The 14761-nt window shown below is 35.7% G+C and overlaps 1 protein-coding gene across 1 annotated transcript in view; it reads right to left on the reverse strand.

The window, feature by feature from the left end:
- The window catches only part of OTOGL (otogelin like), a gene marked incomplete at its 3' end in the record, with an annotated part of 91037 nt that overhangs the window by 18580 nt on the left and 57696 nt on the right, over positions 1 to 14761 (reverse strand). Inside the window, exons 30-42 of the mRNA XM_080364137.1 lie at positions 14453 to 14609; positions 13881 to 13907; positions 12001 to 12168; positions 10083 to 10361; positions 9134 to 9251; positions 7823 to 7902; positions 6634 to 6903; positions 4482 to 5155; positions 3631 to 3808; positions 3012 to 3154; positions 1654 to 1677; positions 1435 to 1527; positions 537 to 726 (exon numbers count right to left, since the gene is read on the reverse strand). Coding sequence (XP_080220263.1) covers positions 537 to 726; positions 1435 to 1527; positions 1654 to 1677; positions 3012 to 3154; positions 3631 to 3808; positions 4482 to 5155; positions 6634 to 6903; positions 7823 to 7902; positions 9134 to 9251; positions 10083 to 10361; positions 12001 to 12168; positions 13881 to 13907; positions 14453 to 14609 — 2401 coding nt within the window. The remainder of the gene's footprint in view (positions 1 to 536; positions 727 to 1434; positions 1528 to 1653; positions 1678 to 3011; positions 3155 to 3630; positions 3809 to 4481; positions 5156 to 6633; positions 6904 to 7822; positions 7903 to 9133; positions 9252 to 10082; positions 10362 to 12000; positions 12169 to 13880; positions 13908 to 14452; positions 14610 to 14761) is intronic.

Consider the following 14761-nt stretch of genomic DNA (forward strand, 5'->3'; position numbering starts at 1 on the left):
TTAGGTAAGTTTAACATTGCATCAGGCTCACCTGTGAGACATAGTCATCTGAATTTATACATGAAAGCAGCTATATGTCCACTTGTGATTTTGTCAGCTCCACGGCTTAGCAAAACAAGCAGCTCATACAATAGAAATGATGATATTTTTCACAACAATGAATTTACTTTTGAGAAAAACTGCTATCCAACTGCCACTTCTCTATTGGAAACTTTTCCCTTTTCTTTACTTGATTTCAATGATATTCTTAAACACAGGCAGAAGATAAGTACATTTTTTGAAAGTTAATTAAACACAATATACTGATCATTACTTGCTCTGAGAACTACTTTATTAGCAAGTAGTGCTTTGAAACAGAATTATTGATTTATTACTGTTAATTAACAGAATTTCACACGCCCACCTCAAATAGGATTGTCAATGTAGTTAATGGAGGTCACAAAGAGAGTTATAGGGACAAAAGTCACAAACACAAAAGGGAGGTGTAAATTTTAAATTATAAACTACTAAGAAAAAAATAGCCACCATAGCCTCACCACAAAGTCCTTCTGTCTTCATCGTTGTGTTAGAGTATAATCCATACTGAATATCTATGATGCCTGTAACATGAGCCCACTTGATGCTAACACCTGCTGGGGTATTAATGACGTACATTGCACCAGTATCCTGAATACTCAGTCCTTCTTTTGAAAATGGTAATGATTGAAATACAGAATCCACTACTACCTAAAATAAACCAAATAGATTTTAGGGATAAAAACAGATTGTGATGATGTCTTTACATCTTATAGCAAAAAACATTTTTTACAGTCTCTGCCACATGCAATAACAGTCACAGTGCTTAAACCACAGTTTCCTGTCAGTGCCATTTCCTATAATTGCAAATGAAGTAGGCAGGAGAAAAAATAATTATATTGAAATATTTTCTAATTAAGGAAGTAATTAATCTCTTTCATCACATACCATATGATTAAAAACAAACAAACAAACAAAACCCACAAAAAACAACACACACACAAACAAACAAAACAGCTCATGCTGGTTATTCAAAGTTATCTGCTCTGTCCTGTTATTGACAAGCAGGAAAGGCAGCTAAAGTATTTCTGAAGTATTTATCACATCTTGGAACATTTCTGTCCAGTTCTAGATTATCTGGAAATGTAGTCTCAAGTATAAATGCCTTTTACAGCTTCTTTAAAATATTAAAAAAAAAAACTTTGAAGTGTCATTTTGGATAAATGACATGTAAGTGAAGCATGGTATTAGAAATGTGTGTTCTTTGATTCTAGCATACCATGAACTACTGGGAACCTGAACTGCAAAAGTAATCCCAGTTCTCTAGTACATTCATTATCAGTCTGATCTATTGCATCCTGCAGCTCTCCAGCTGTCTCTTAAGTGTACAAATAGTATATACTGGTGATATATACTTACCTTTCTTGCTAAACGATTGATAAGTAATTTATGTGTGCGTGTTGTTACATTTAGTTTCTTAAAGCAGAGCCCTGAAGTGCTTGCAGGGGGCACCTTGAAAGAAAAGTGACAAGTTTAGTTACTATTGTTTTTCTAATCGTCTACCAGTGCCATAGGGAATTTTTTCAATATGTGTAATATTAATGTGTTTTAAAATTAGTAAAAGAAAAAAGTACTCACTTGTTTTCTTATTGAATTTGCACTCTGTAAAACATTAAAAAATATATTAGAAATGAAATTATAACTAGCAGTATTCTTGTTTGGCAAAAATCCATTGACTATTTTCTTTGTGTTTGAAGTTCTTCTACAATCAGCATCATAATTAAACTAATTTAATATGTTCCTTATAAATAATAAAAAACACACATTTCCCAGCTAGTGTAGTGCACCTTTCAACGGACTATGTTTAGAAACTTGATTTACTCATTAAAGATCTAATTCAAAGAACACAATTAGCAGAACCAGTTGAGTTAAAAATATACAGAAAGACAATGGTCATGCCAATAAAATCACCTGCCTTGAACTTTGGTGAAACTGCTATTTTACCCAAGGCCTCTTTCTGCACAAGATTGTAGCTCATATATATCTCAGCTGGCTTTTAACTAAACAGCTTTAACATTGAGAGCAACTCATTGCCAGCATCACAAGACTCAGCATATGCTGCAAAGCCGTTTAAAAAAATATTTCCTAAAGAACTGCACCTCCAGATTTCCAAAGCCCATCTGCCTATGTGAGCTGTTTTCACACCTTTAGACTGCAACCAAGAAACAGTGAAGAGAGCAATTTAAAGGAAAACCTCTAAAATAGTGCAAGACTCAGGACTTAAAAGAGAAATGTGCAGTTGCCTAGTGAGAGTAGATAAGAGACCAAATAGGGACGGGAAGGAAAGAAGCTTGATGAGGTTCCTCGTCAGGAACTTGTTTATCCACAAAACAAAGATGGAAATACAAGCCTGTTGTGCAATGGCTGCATAGATTAGGACTCTGGATAATGCAAAGGAAACATATGTACAGACTCTGAGGATGAGACTGACCTGACCTATACTGGGAGTCTGAAAATAAAGTGGCTGCATCCCCCCTGTAGGTAGTGCAGAGAGTGAGACAACTACAAAGAATAACCCATCACACTAATCCCAAACTCACAAATACCTTCCTAAAATAACTATAAAATATTTTCATGAGTGTTCAAAAGATTTTAGTGGTTTGACTATATTGTAAAGTACAAATTCGAGGCCTCAAGAAGATTTGTGGGTGGAGAGCCTGAAAATATTCAAAGTTTTGTCACATCTGATAATTTAAAAGGAATACATGTGAATTTCCTTATAACATAATACAACAATAAAAATTTAAGCAGATAAAATTTGTTTTTCTAGATAGCATGATGAAGCATGCTCCTTGAAAATTAAATAACTTGCGATTTTTCTATGGGTATGGCTTTTGTCTCAGAGTTTTAAGTGACATATATTTGCAGAATTTCATACCTACAACACAAAAATTCAAGGAAGTATTACAATTATTGTGGAAATGCAAGAATCTTACCTGATTAGCAGGACATTTTTCAATATGAGCAACAATAATTTCTCCTGGTAACTTGACTAAAATGTAGGAAGCCATATTGCAAAGGGCGATGTTGTTTCCATCAAATGTAATAATACTCAGTTCTGACAATACAGAACACTGACCTGAAAAAGAACTGTCATTTAATGAGGTTACCACAAAACTGAACATGAGGCATTTCTAAAAACCTCTGTAAAAAACAACTTCTGTAAAAAATCTGTAGTTAGAGTTAACTGAAATTTGGGGGCTCTGGTTTTCAGAAAATGCCAGTATTTAATTTGCTTTCTTCACAAAATGTTGAAATCTCACCATTTCTAGTGAAAGAAATTCTGAAAAGTCTCAGCTGGAAAATGTTGATGTTTATGTTGCAGATTGCATTTCAATGTTTTCATTCAAAGCAAAATATTTTGACTGTCTTGAATGTTAATTCAAAGATACAAAAACATTCACTATATTTCATTCTGTTTTGCTGATGAAGAGCTCTTTTAAATTCATTCCATCGTTCAACCTCATGTTCCCACTGTAATTAATCCTTCATTTATTACTTGAAATTTACAGATAAAGGCTCCATGTTGTATTTAGAAATAAAACTGTGACTTACAGGGACATTTCCATTCTGGGCAACAACTATCGGTGTTAACTTGAACTGGCATTCCTCGAAAGCCACAGTCTGGCTTCTGCACATTCTTCGGGCAGTTCCTTGAAAGGTTGTATAACATCCAACCCATATTAACACATACATACTGGCTACATTTGTCAACAGGTTCAAGGTATCTTGGCTGTCATACAAGGGAAAAACAACCAGAATCAACTTTATATTCATTGCCCTTATGGAGTCCAAGTGATCATTGCCCTGCTCTGAGACAGGATCAACCTATCTATATGACTTCTCACTGGCTAATTTGGAATTAATTGGTTTTGTGTGGTTGTAATAGGTGAATATGATGCACATCCATTCATCCATGTACTCGTTCCATCTAGCTTTGGTGGAATACCCTTTGTAAAGCGTTATGCATTGAGGCTATTATATTCACCAATGATCTGAAGCATTTTAAGAGATACAGAATCATGCATTCCCATCATTTTAAATTCTATGACAATGAAATAAAGGGGAAAAAAAGACAGAGTGAGATTATGCAGAAGTCCAAAAATTTCATGGATTATGGCTTTTTCTGCACCTCAGAAATATATTTTGCTAGCTAGAATCAGCACATAGCTTTAAAAGCCATGTTTTTCAGAGCAATACATCCAGGTTACAGAATATACCACAGCATCATAAGAGCAGCGATACAACAGACTTCTAAGTATAATAGAGTACTTTAAAATATACAAATAAAAACAAGCATAGGAAGTATTTGGTATTACATATGGTATTACATATGCAGCATAACAGAAATGGACTGAATAGCACCATATATTTTAACACATAAGGGTAAGTAAAACTGATCATACCACACATTCGGAAGACGTTACATCCGGAACTCCAGAAAGAGAGAGATTTTTCACTGAGGTTGTATTTCTTGAAAAAGGCGAACTCTGAACTGCAGATACTGTCAGATAAGGCAGGGAGGATTTCTCAGTTGTGGTTGACTTTATCTTGGTAACATTTCTTTGCTCATGTGAAGTCTGACCACTTTCTAAAATACCCACAGTTCTTTCAAATGAGGTTGCATATTTGACTTCTGAAGCTGTAAATGAGGTACTCTTCGTCTCTGATAATGGATTTGTAGTACCAGTTGTTTTCATGATCATGATTTTTTGAGTTTCTTTAGTGCTCTGTGAAGCTTGAGTCACTGCAGGTGTAAATAAAGATTTGTGTGACACATGCATGGGTGTTTCTATGGTGGTAGGAACTGAGGCTGAAGCTGTATAAAACTCCAAACTGGCAAGAAAAGCATCAGAGGTTTTTGTAGTATTCCTAGGGGCTACAGTAGTGCCAGAAGAAACTAATAAACTGGCTGAAGAGCTAGGTGGTATTTTTGCAAAAATGTAAGGTGCTTTTAAGGATGTAGCATTCACTGTTGTGTTCATGATCATTGGTGTAGTGAATTGAGTGATGATTCCAGCTGACGCGGCTGATTTTGTTCCATCTTCTTCTGAAGAACTTACCAAAGAACTCTGGTTTCCTAGAGAAACAGTAGAGATACGAGTAGTCTTAGTAGAAGGTGAAGACATAGAGACCCTGCCGGACTGGCTTTCTAAAGTGGCTTCAGGAACTTTAGTCATTAGTAAAGAGGGCATTACAGTGGATGTTTTGAGCGCTGCTGAAAGGCTGGTAGAAGGGCTTATTAATGTAGAAAAATCTACGGAAGAAGTTTCAAAGTGTGGACTTGTTGAGGTTCCTTCTGTATCTAGAGATGAAACTGATGTTTGAGTAATAGTTATATTTTGTGTTAATGATGATGTCATACTGACTGAGGGAATCAATGAAGAACTTGTAGTACGAGATGTCGCATAGGATGGTACTGATGTTGATAACAAGATTGTAAATAAAGATTATGACCTTGTAAAAGAAGGATCTTTAGGAATAAAAGCACCTGAACTTTGTGCCACAGGGTCAGTGGTCATTAATGTAGCATTTAGAGGTAATATCCATGTCCTAAGAGGGAAGACTGGCTTCTTAGAAATTGATGACACTGAAAAGGAATCGATGTGCGTTATGTATTAATTTTCTGTCAAGGATTTACTTGCTTTAGACATATCAGAGACTGTTGGATTGACTAGAAGAGTGGAAGCAGTAAAAGATACTTTATAAAGACTTTTGGAGGCAACTTGTGGTGAAGATAAGGTTGTTATGGGCAGAGCAGCAGAAATACTGCCTTTGGTTAATGGAGATGTCTGCTTGAGAACAATCACTGAAATTTCCACTAGAAACAGCTTTGGAGAAAAACTAGTTAAATAACTTGTATTTAATGATATCAGAGACGTTTTAGACAAGGGGTTTGCTGTTTCAAAGTAAGAAACTGTGATTAATAGAGGAAAACTTATCTCAAAGCTAGCAAATCTAGTAGTCACAGGAATTTGAAGAGCAGATAAGTCAATGCAGAAACAGGTGTTAGGTGAACTGCCGTTTGACCAACGTCAGACTTAGTTCTAACAGATGAAGTATATATAGGAGAAGTAGATGTGTTTAGTGTCAGCTGTGAACCTAGAAGAAATACAGGTCTTGTGAAAGTTGCTCTGCCAGCCAGCAAAGCAAAGACACTTCAGAGGGTACTTCTGCTCCCTTAGAATGACTTACTGAAGGACTCCTATTCTTCCCAATCCCTGAAGGCACCTCAGAAGTGACAAAAGATGGCTTGGAGGTTAAAGTTGTTAATGCTGAGGTAGAGGGAACAGTTCCTAACTGAACAGTTGATGTTTCAAGTGGAAATGGGACTGCCACTAGGGAAGTGGGTGTTAATAACACAGAACATATTGGAAAAGGACTTGCACTGAGTTGTTGAAGCTGCTGTTGTAATGTAACTGGATGCAGTTGAACTGACAGTATGTGATGTGATTGCTGAAGCCTGAAGAACAGTTGGAAAATCTGAGGAAGATATGAGTTTGGAAAGGACAGTAGGGCTGGCTGTGCTGGGAAATACATCAGAAGGTTCCACTGTACTTGGTAATGAAAACGTTGAGTAGGTGGCTGCATGAGACGCTTCCAGTGAATAAAAGTCTGTAATGGACTGTACTGACATATTCATTCCCGTTAAAGTTGTGTTTGCCTCCATGGTTATTTTGTCTGTCACACCAACATGAGTTGACTCAGTCCCTGAAGTAACAAATAAAGGAGGTATGTGAGGAAATCTCTCTGTGGTAGCACTCATGTGAGAGATTAACAATGAAGGTTTTGTTCCAATTGCTGATTCTGTAGGTGTCACAGGTATGCCTAAAAGGAAAAAATGATGTTTCACTGTCTTTTATGGATTATTGGTAAAGAAAAATAGCAACATCTATCTCTACTCAAGTCCCATTTAAACATTAACAAACCATTTTGCTGAGAAGATAACTTGCCAATGGTTCCAAGTTACTTGATGTCTTTGAGGAACTCAGCTAACTCAAGAAGTTTCCTAATTTTATTTGTGAAAGAAGTAGCTAATTTTTTATCATTAGTGAAAACTTTAATTTTGCAGAGCAGTTTTGAAGCAGCAAATTTAGTAAATCCAAAATAGTAGAATATTTGAAATAAAGATAACTTTGGAAGGTAGTATGCTATATAACTTTGTACTAGCAAATATCAGGCATTTAGGTATTGTACTAGCAAATATCAAGCATTTAGGTATTTAATTCAAAACTCAAAAAATAAAAAAAAAAAAGAGAGAGAGAATTAAAATGTGATTGTTATATTAAAATAATACTGTATCCCCCAAATAAGCAAACAATGTGCTGTCTTCACACACCAGAAATTATGAAATAGATGCACTGAATTTGTCAGTGGTGGCTCATCAGCTGAAAAGTCTGAAATTTTTGCCACAGTAGTGTTTCTTCCATTTGGGATCTTTCTCTTATATACATATGATATATTAGCAGCATATAGTCAAATATAGTTGTGATATAACACCATCACAAAAGGTTGAATTTAACACACTATTAGAGAAATGAAAGAAATCAACTTGTTTGGATATTGGAGATGTACTTGGGATGACTGGGAATGAAGTCTATGTCCCAGAGAGACATTCTTGGACAGAAAGGTATTCTGGTGAAGCGTTTAACAAAAAAAATCCCAAGAATGTACATTTGATTAAAACCTTTCCTGGGATCTGTAGAGTGATTTATAAGATTAAATCAATAAAATAAAATATACTTACAGTCTTCTGGATAAACACATTTAAGTGTGACTTCATCAAGGATCATGTTTTTGGGGCAGTATGGCAAGCATCCTTCAACCCTTTAAAATATTGTGTAGTTAATTCTAAAGCCACAGTAGAAATATAGATTAATTTTAAATTATTTTACTTTAGCAAAATTAAACATTTGAATGTCTTCCCCATCAGTCCTGAGAACTTTCCAGTGTAAATGGGAACACAGCATTTTGAGGCATTTTAATGTCAAAAAAGACACTGAACAGCACAATTCTGTTTCAAAATTGTTAATAATCAATTGTTTGCATAGGCTGAAGAACATGATAGCTTTGGACCATTCTACTTTCACAACCAGGTAGAAGTTCAGATCCCTAAGCAGAAAGGTTTCCCTTGGGATGAAGAACTTCTCCGTAAGACCACTTTTTTACCTTGATACATTTGAGACATTAAAATATTTAGACTGACTCCATAGAAAGTCTCATTGTTGTGCACTTTGAGCACAGGAGAGTGCAGACAAGTCCATATATGCCCTCACTTTTTCATTTTTGGGGAATTTTTAATAAGAAAATTATGACGTTAACAAGCAGTGTACCCATATGGAAAAAAAACCTAAGAATAACAACAGTGAAAATTAGTAATGTTAGTAATATTCCTAATTATAAAATGAATATGCTAGGGAGGTATTCCAAAATTTAAAATATCTTTGCTTTTCCATCAGATTGTTGTCTCTTGAGTTTTTAGGCATTTTTCCTTTTAGTTTATTGTGGCTCCATAGATGCCGGGGAGATTAACGGAGACACATCAGACGTGTGAAATCCCTCATGTCACACCAATGAGCATCTCCCAGTATAAAGTTCCTTTCTTTTACAGGAGAGGGCATAGTCCACCCTTATTATTCCTACAGTTTTCAGTCTTGGTCGTGTAAACAGGAGAGGTCGTCATTTACAGCATCGTGGAATGCTGTTTTAGGATGTGAATATAAATCTACAGAAGGGAATAGCCTTCATTTAATTTAATAAGTTTCTACTTAACCACTACCAGAAGCAAATCCCCTGGGCTATGTACAAACCCTCTTATTCTTGTGTTGAAGTATCACATGTAAACAGGAATATATACCGTGGGAAAAGAAAGGCTTGTTACAGATGTTTTCACATGACATGTGAGAGTTGCTCACTAGAGAGATACTGAAATCTGGACGAGTAAAAATATACGGATATTGCAGCTGCAGTAATTTTCAGATAGTTCACGGTACACATATTAAAAAAACAAACAAACAAACAAAAACTATGGCAGGAATATGAGCTTAATTTTACTTACGGGGGAAGGAATTTACATGCTATTCCTTCAGGATCACTACATGTTTTAACACAAGGATTAGCACAAGATTCATATCGCCATTCACACATTCTTCTATAAGGCACAGATGCATCGAGTTCTGAGAAAGAAGGAAAAGGTATTATTTATTGGCTGTGTAGTCAACAAATCATAAATTTTATACTTTTATACACTGGCATTTTCAGAAAAATGAAAAAAAGAAAACCAAGTAGAGAAATTTTTGAGACCTTTCAAACAGGGAAGATTTTGTTCATTTTCAGTTTCAACTATTTTAAGAAGTTAAATCAAGCTAAAACACACCGAAGCTTCAAAGATACAAACAGCAACTTACTTTTACAAAATACTCTGTTAAAAACCCTTAAAAATCAGTTAAAGGTACTGCTGGTTGCAGAAGCAATAAGGTTACCCCATTCATTTAAAAGAACTGTTATCTATAGCTCACTAAGAAGACATGAATGTGAATCTTTTTATGACACCATATTTATTTGGCAAGAGTAAAACAGTAAAAAATGTAGTTCAAAGATAAACTTATTATCATATCTGCAAAAATTAGAAAATAATAGCATTTGGAGGCTGAGTGGAAGACAAATCACAGAATCACAGAATGTTAGGGACTGGAAGGGACCTCAAAAGATCATCTAGTCCAATCCCCCTACTGGAGCAGGAACACCTAGATGAGGTTACACGGGAAGGCGGGTTTTGAATGTCTCCAGAGAAGGAGATACCACAACCTCCCTGGACAGCCTGTTCCAGTGCTCTGGCACCCTTATTGTGAAGAAGTTTCTTCTCATATATAAGTCCATCCTTGTGAAGGCAGAATAGTAATTAAAAATAGGATAAAACATATTTGTTACTATCACTGATGAAACACAAGTTCTCTGAAGGCCAGCAGAAAAAACATGCTTATCCCTGGGGATTATGTAGAATTTACCTTCAATATTAAAGCTACTCAAATGTTTGAATTCTTCTGAATCATCATACTTTGCCACTTTAACACCAGATGAGGTGAGAATGATGAAAAAGCCTTTTTTACTGTGCAGTTCAAAGGCGCTGAGCCTGGGACTCCAGAGGCCATGGTGGTGGAAAAAGGTGGCTCGTCTCCGAAAGGAGGCACTTGCCTGCCACTGTTCCAACCCAATGGTTTCATTGTTGTGTACATACAGAAAGTAGTTTGGCCTTTCAGCAGACTCAAGGGAAACAAGAGAGAGAACTTGCACAAAAGAAAAAAGAAAAATAAAATAGGTCAATTTTCACAGAAAACAACCTAAAAGTGAGATTACAGTCTAAATATTGGCTAAGTGACTCCTTTTAAACAACTGCTTTTCACAATAAAAAGTATTTCAGTTTTAGGTAACACACACAAAAAAGTTTAAATGCAGCGCCCAGAGCAGACTCGATCACATAATCCAGAGCCACCAAAGAAATAATCAGTTAGATCTATACATTATATATTAGTCTATAAATTACGTATGTTATTATATATCCTATGCATTCAGCCTACTGCTACCAGCTTTTGAAATTATTCATATGCAGTTTCAAGTTTGGACTTTCTCAAATTGGGACAGTTTTTTTTTCTCCATTTTGGACAAATGCCTGACAGTTCAGCTATACCAAAATTTCATTACTAAATAGTAACACACAAATATTGTAGTAACACGCTGGAGTTTAGCTTGAGGCCAGGCTTTTGGTTTACATTCAACCATATCCACCATTACAGTAAGAAAATTTGTGGCCAGATAGAAAACTCGACCTTTCATTTGCTCTACCTATGCCAGAAATCAAAAGTGAAGAAAATTCTCTGACCTTTTAAGCACTTAGAAGAACATTAATTTCAGATTCAGTTGTCAACTGGAATAAAGTCTTATAGTGTCTATAATCCATATGAATACTATCTCATTCCTCATAGATACGAAAACTACCTGTGTGCTGCACAGATATAGTGAATATTTCTCTTACAATTTACATTAGTTGGAGATGTACAAGACTGATTCTTCTGTTCTATATAATTTCTCCTTTCAAAATAATATCTAAAAAGCTAATTTCTCCACTGCAAAGTTGTCAACTGCTTATGAATATAGTTTCAAATTTTACTGTGAAAACAGCCCTTCTCTACATTGAGTTTTGAGAGTTTGAGATTTTTCAACAAATTAAATTCTATGAGAAAGCCATGACAGAATCTGTATTGACTTAATTGGCACAAACCAAATATATGTGAAGAAAGATATTATGCAGAAAGAAAAATATTTAAACATGTTTCTTTTGGGTTGTATAGCTTGGATCAGTCTCTGATAAGTGAAAAACAGAGTTTAGGAATAGCTGTTCACCTAAGAAACTTCCTTCTACATTGTATGGAGATGCTGCTCACTAACAATGCAGGAGACAGATTTGTTGTTGTAAGTTGCACATTTTATAGTCCACTGAAAGTCACAAAAAAGAAGAAAAGATAAGGCAGAAGTGATTTTACTAAAGACAAAAATATCCTACATTCGCCTTCAGTGTTGATATATACTGGATACACGTCCAAAATTTTCCAGTTTCCATTTATACAAACTATTTTTTTTCACAGAGAAATTCTATTTGCTTGTTGTTCACAATACTTCTAAAAAAAATCTTTGAAAAATCAGCTTTAAAGATGGCAGAAAGATTTTTCAATATTTTATTCTTTAAAAAAATGAGCATTTCTCCTCAAAAATAGAACACATGGTTTTGAAATGGGATGCTTCATCCTCATTTATTCCAGTAACTAAAAATGTCTAGACTGTTTGAAGAGATAGAGAAGATGCAGAAAAAATCATTCAATAGTTTGAAAAATATGTACTGAAATTAGCAAAATTGTTGAGAACACTTACATGAATCTTTATCTTTGAAAAGACCTGGAGTTATCATGAAACTGAAATATACGTTTCCATATGTTCTAGTTCTAGGCAGGGGAAATATCCTTCTGCTGGATATGTTAGCCCCTATAATTGTGTCATTCATTCCATAACTTGCCAAAATATAGGGTCCTTCACCAAGACCTAAGGGAAGAAAAATCAAATAGAGAAAAAAACCAAATCTTCTTGTATAACATACGAAACTTAAGTCTTAGTTGACATAATGTATTGCCTTAAATATTTCACCATACCTGGAATCAATAAATTTGGAACTACAGCTCAGTGCCTCAAGCTATTATGCTGGAGTAGCTCTGTATCTCTGTTCAATGTAGTCCCTTTTTCTTTGCTTTCTGCCCAATATACAACAGGTTTCCCTTCCTTTTCAATATTGTGCTCCCCACAAAGCACATGCACAGTATGCAAACATAAGAGGGGATGCCACAGGAATTCAGTTTGTTGAATGCATACTACTCTTATTCCAAGGAACTGTTCCTTACAGAACAATACTTGGGAGACTTGTGCATAAAATGCTGTAACCAATAAATTTCAAAATATAATACATCCCAGTCCCAAAATTTACAGTAGAAGCACAAGATAACATCCTTCTAGAGCTTCTCCCTGACTGCCAAGATACACTGCATGGTGCATTAATCCACCCCTGTATTGAATATGATGAGGTTATTAATTGAGACATTGGGGAATACTAAGATCATTCAACACAGCTGGGCTACTGACCTTCATCCATTAAAAATAGAAGCAGTGTTAAACTACATAAACTAAGTCAAGGAAAAAGCCCGTCAACTAATTCAATTGAGTTTTTAATTGAGCCAGATTAATCTCTTTTATATGTCATTGTAAGAAGGAAAAATAAAACAAAGCAAGCCACTTCAAGGTGAAAACCTAGAAGATAATTGTATAGTGTGACAAAGGTTCATAACATTTATGAATTTTTTAATTTTTGTTCCAAAAATCACACCAAATTAATTATTATTCCCATTAATCTTAATTAAGTATCATCTCAGATGCATTATTTCCACACTATTCATTTTTGGAGGACTTGAGTCTCCTTGTGCCAAAGGCAATTAATTCAGCAAGGTGAAAATTAAAATGGCAATAGCCATGTATAACCTTGTAAGATGCATACTACGTGTCAGTATTTGAATTCCTTACTAAAGTAGAATTATCTGTTTGTGTTTATATAGGACAAATGTCAAGTAATACATGAGGCATTTCACAGAAAACCAGTATTTTAGATATCCATAGCAGAACAGGAGGGAAGACCAAGTCAGTAAAATGACATAATGATATTAAATAGGCAAGGAATATGTTGCAAACTGACATGCAATACCCCAGGCTCATACAAGTCACCTCTCTTTTCTAATGAATTTGAAGGTCCAGTGAGCTCAAGGGATTGTGACTAAGGAATCCTACCCTAGGGAATGGGCAGAACGGAAAAGAGAGAACGTCCAGCACTGCTGCAGCTGACAGAGATTCTTCTCAGCACAAGTTGTGAAGGGTTTGATTTGCAGTGTGCACTGTATGACATTTCATCTGAGATTCCAGACGTGTCATTTTGCTTACAAGTATGATGTTTATTTCCATGCCACTACTGTCCCTGGACAGAGAGCAGAAAGGCCCGTGGGGACTTGCTTTGCTAGCTTGCTGAGCTTGTTAAACTCACAAAATCAGAAGTACCATAAAAAAAAAAAAAACAAAACAAACCTCTCTAACCTGTGAAAGATTTGTTTCTAGGTCATAGCTAGCTGATATGCTAGAAAACATGAAGCACAAGTGTATTCAGCAAGGCATATAAATATGAGTATGAGTCAAAGTCAGCAATATCAAATACTATGTACCTTGATTGTAGTATTCACAGTCATAAGCTAAAACAAAAAGAAAAGCACATTATTATTATTAAGCAACAACAGAATTTATGTATATCTGCATCCTAAAAATGTAAAATTCTCTTTCATCAGCAGAAGTTGCATTTCCCATGATGTATTTCAAGCCAGTGACTTTATTTTCTTAGGCTTTTATTCAGTGACATACAGCTGTATTTAAATAAATGTGTCAGGACAGCAGACCTAAAGCACAAGTTATTCTATAGCTGAGAACCCTTCTCGCTGTCAGTGAAGAGTAGAACAGACTGATTCTCTTTGCAGCCCCACATAGAACACTGGATATACCCCAGATCTGGTACACTGGTGCCTTTACAACACTCCACAGGGGCATACCGTCGCCACAGCCTCTTCAGTAAAACAGCAGAATTGGGTGTATGAGACTAACAACTAACATATAGACAAATTGAAATAAGTGAAGAAGTATCTTTATTAGCCACATGCTTCTGTCGTATCTGTATTACTGGGCAGCAAAAGGCCAAAGGTGGCTCAAACAGGAGCTCAGGTGCAAGGCCAGCCTTGGTACCTACCACAGAGTGAAGGAGATCGCCAGTGAATTGGTGCTCCTTGCTGGCAGCACTTGTGAGCATAAGCTGCAATACTGGTACACAAACACTCGCAGTCCCCACCAAGATTGCAGTTGCATGTGTCTGTGTGACAATTTTTGACAAAAGAGGTCACATCAATCTGGAGGGAAGGGGAAAAAAAAAGAGGGCTGGTGACTTAGTTGCATGAACTGCACAAATTCCTGTTGCACTGTTTTCATCACGAGTGCTACCTCTGTACTGACTGAAAGAATTTTACGTGAAAATAAGGCATTTTCTAAGGTTTGGATACTT

Source organism: Nesoenas mayeri (genome assembly GCF_963082525.1).
Source record: "Nesoenas mayeri genome assembly, chromosome: 1".
In the NCBI taxonomy this organism is placed as follows: domain Eukaryota; kingdom Metazoa; phylum Chordata; class Aves; order Columbiformes; family Columbidae; genus Nesoenas; species Nesoenas mayeri.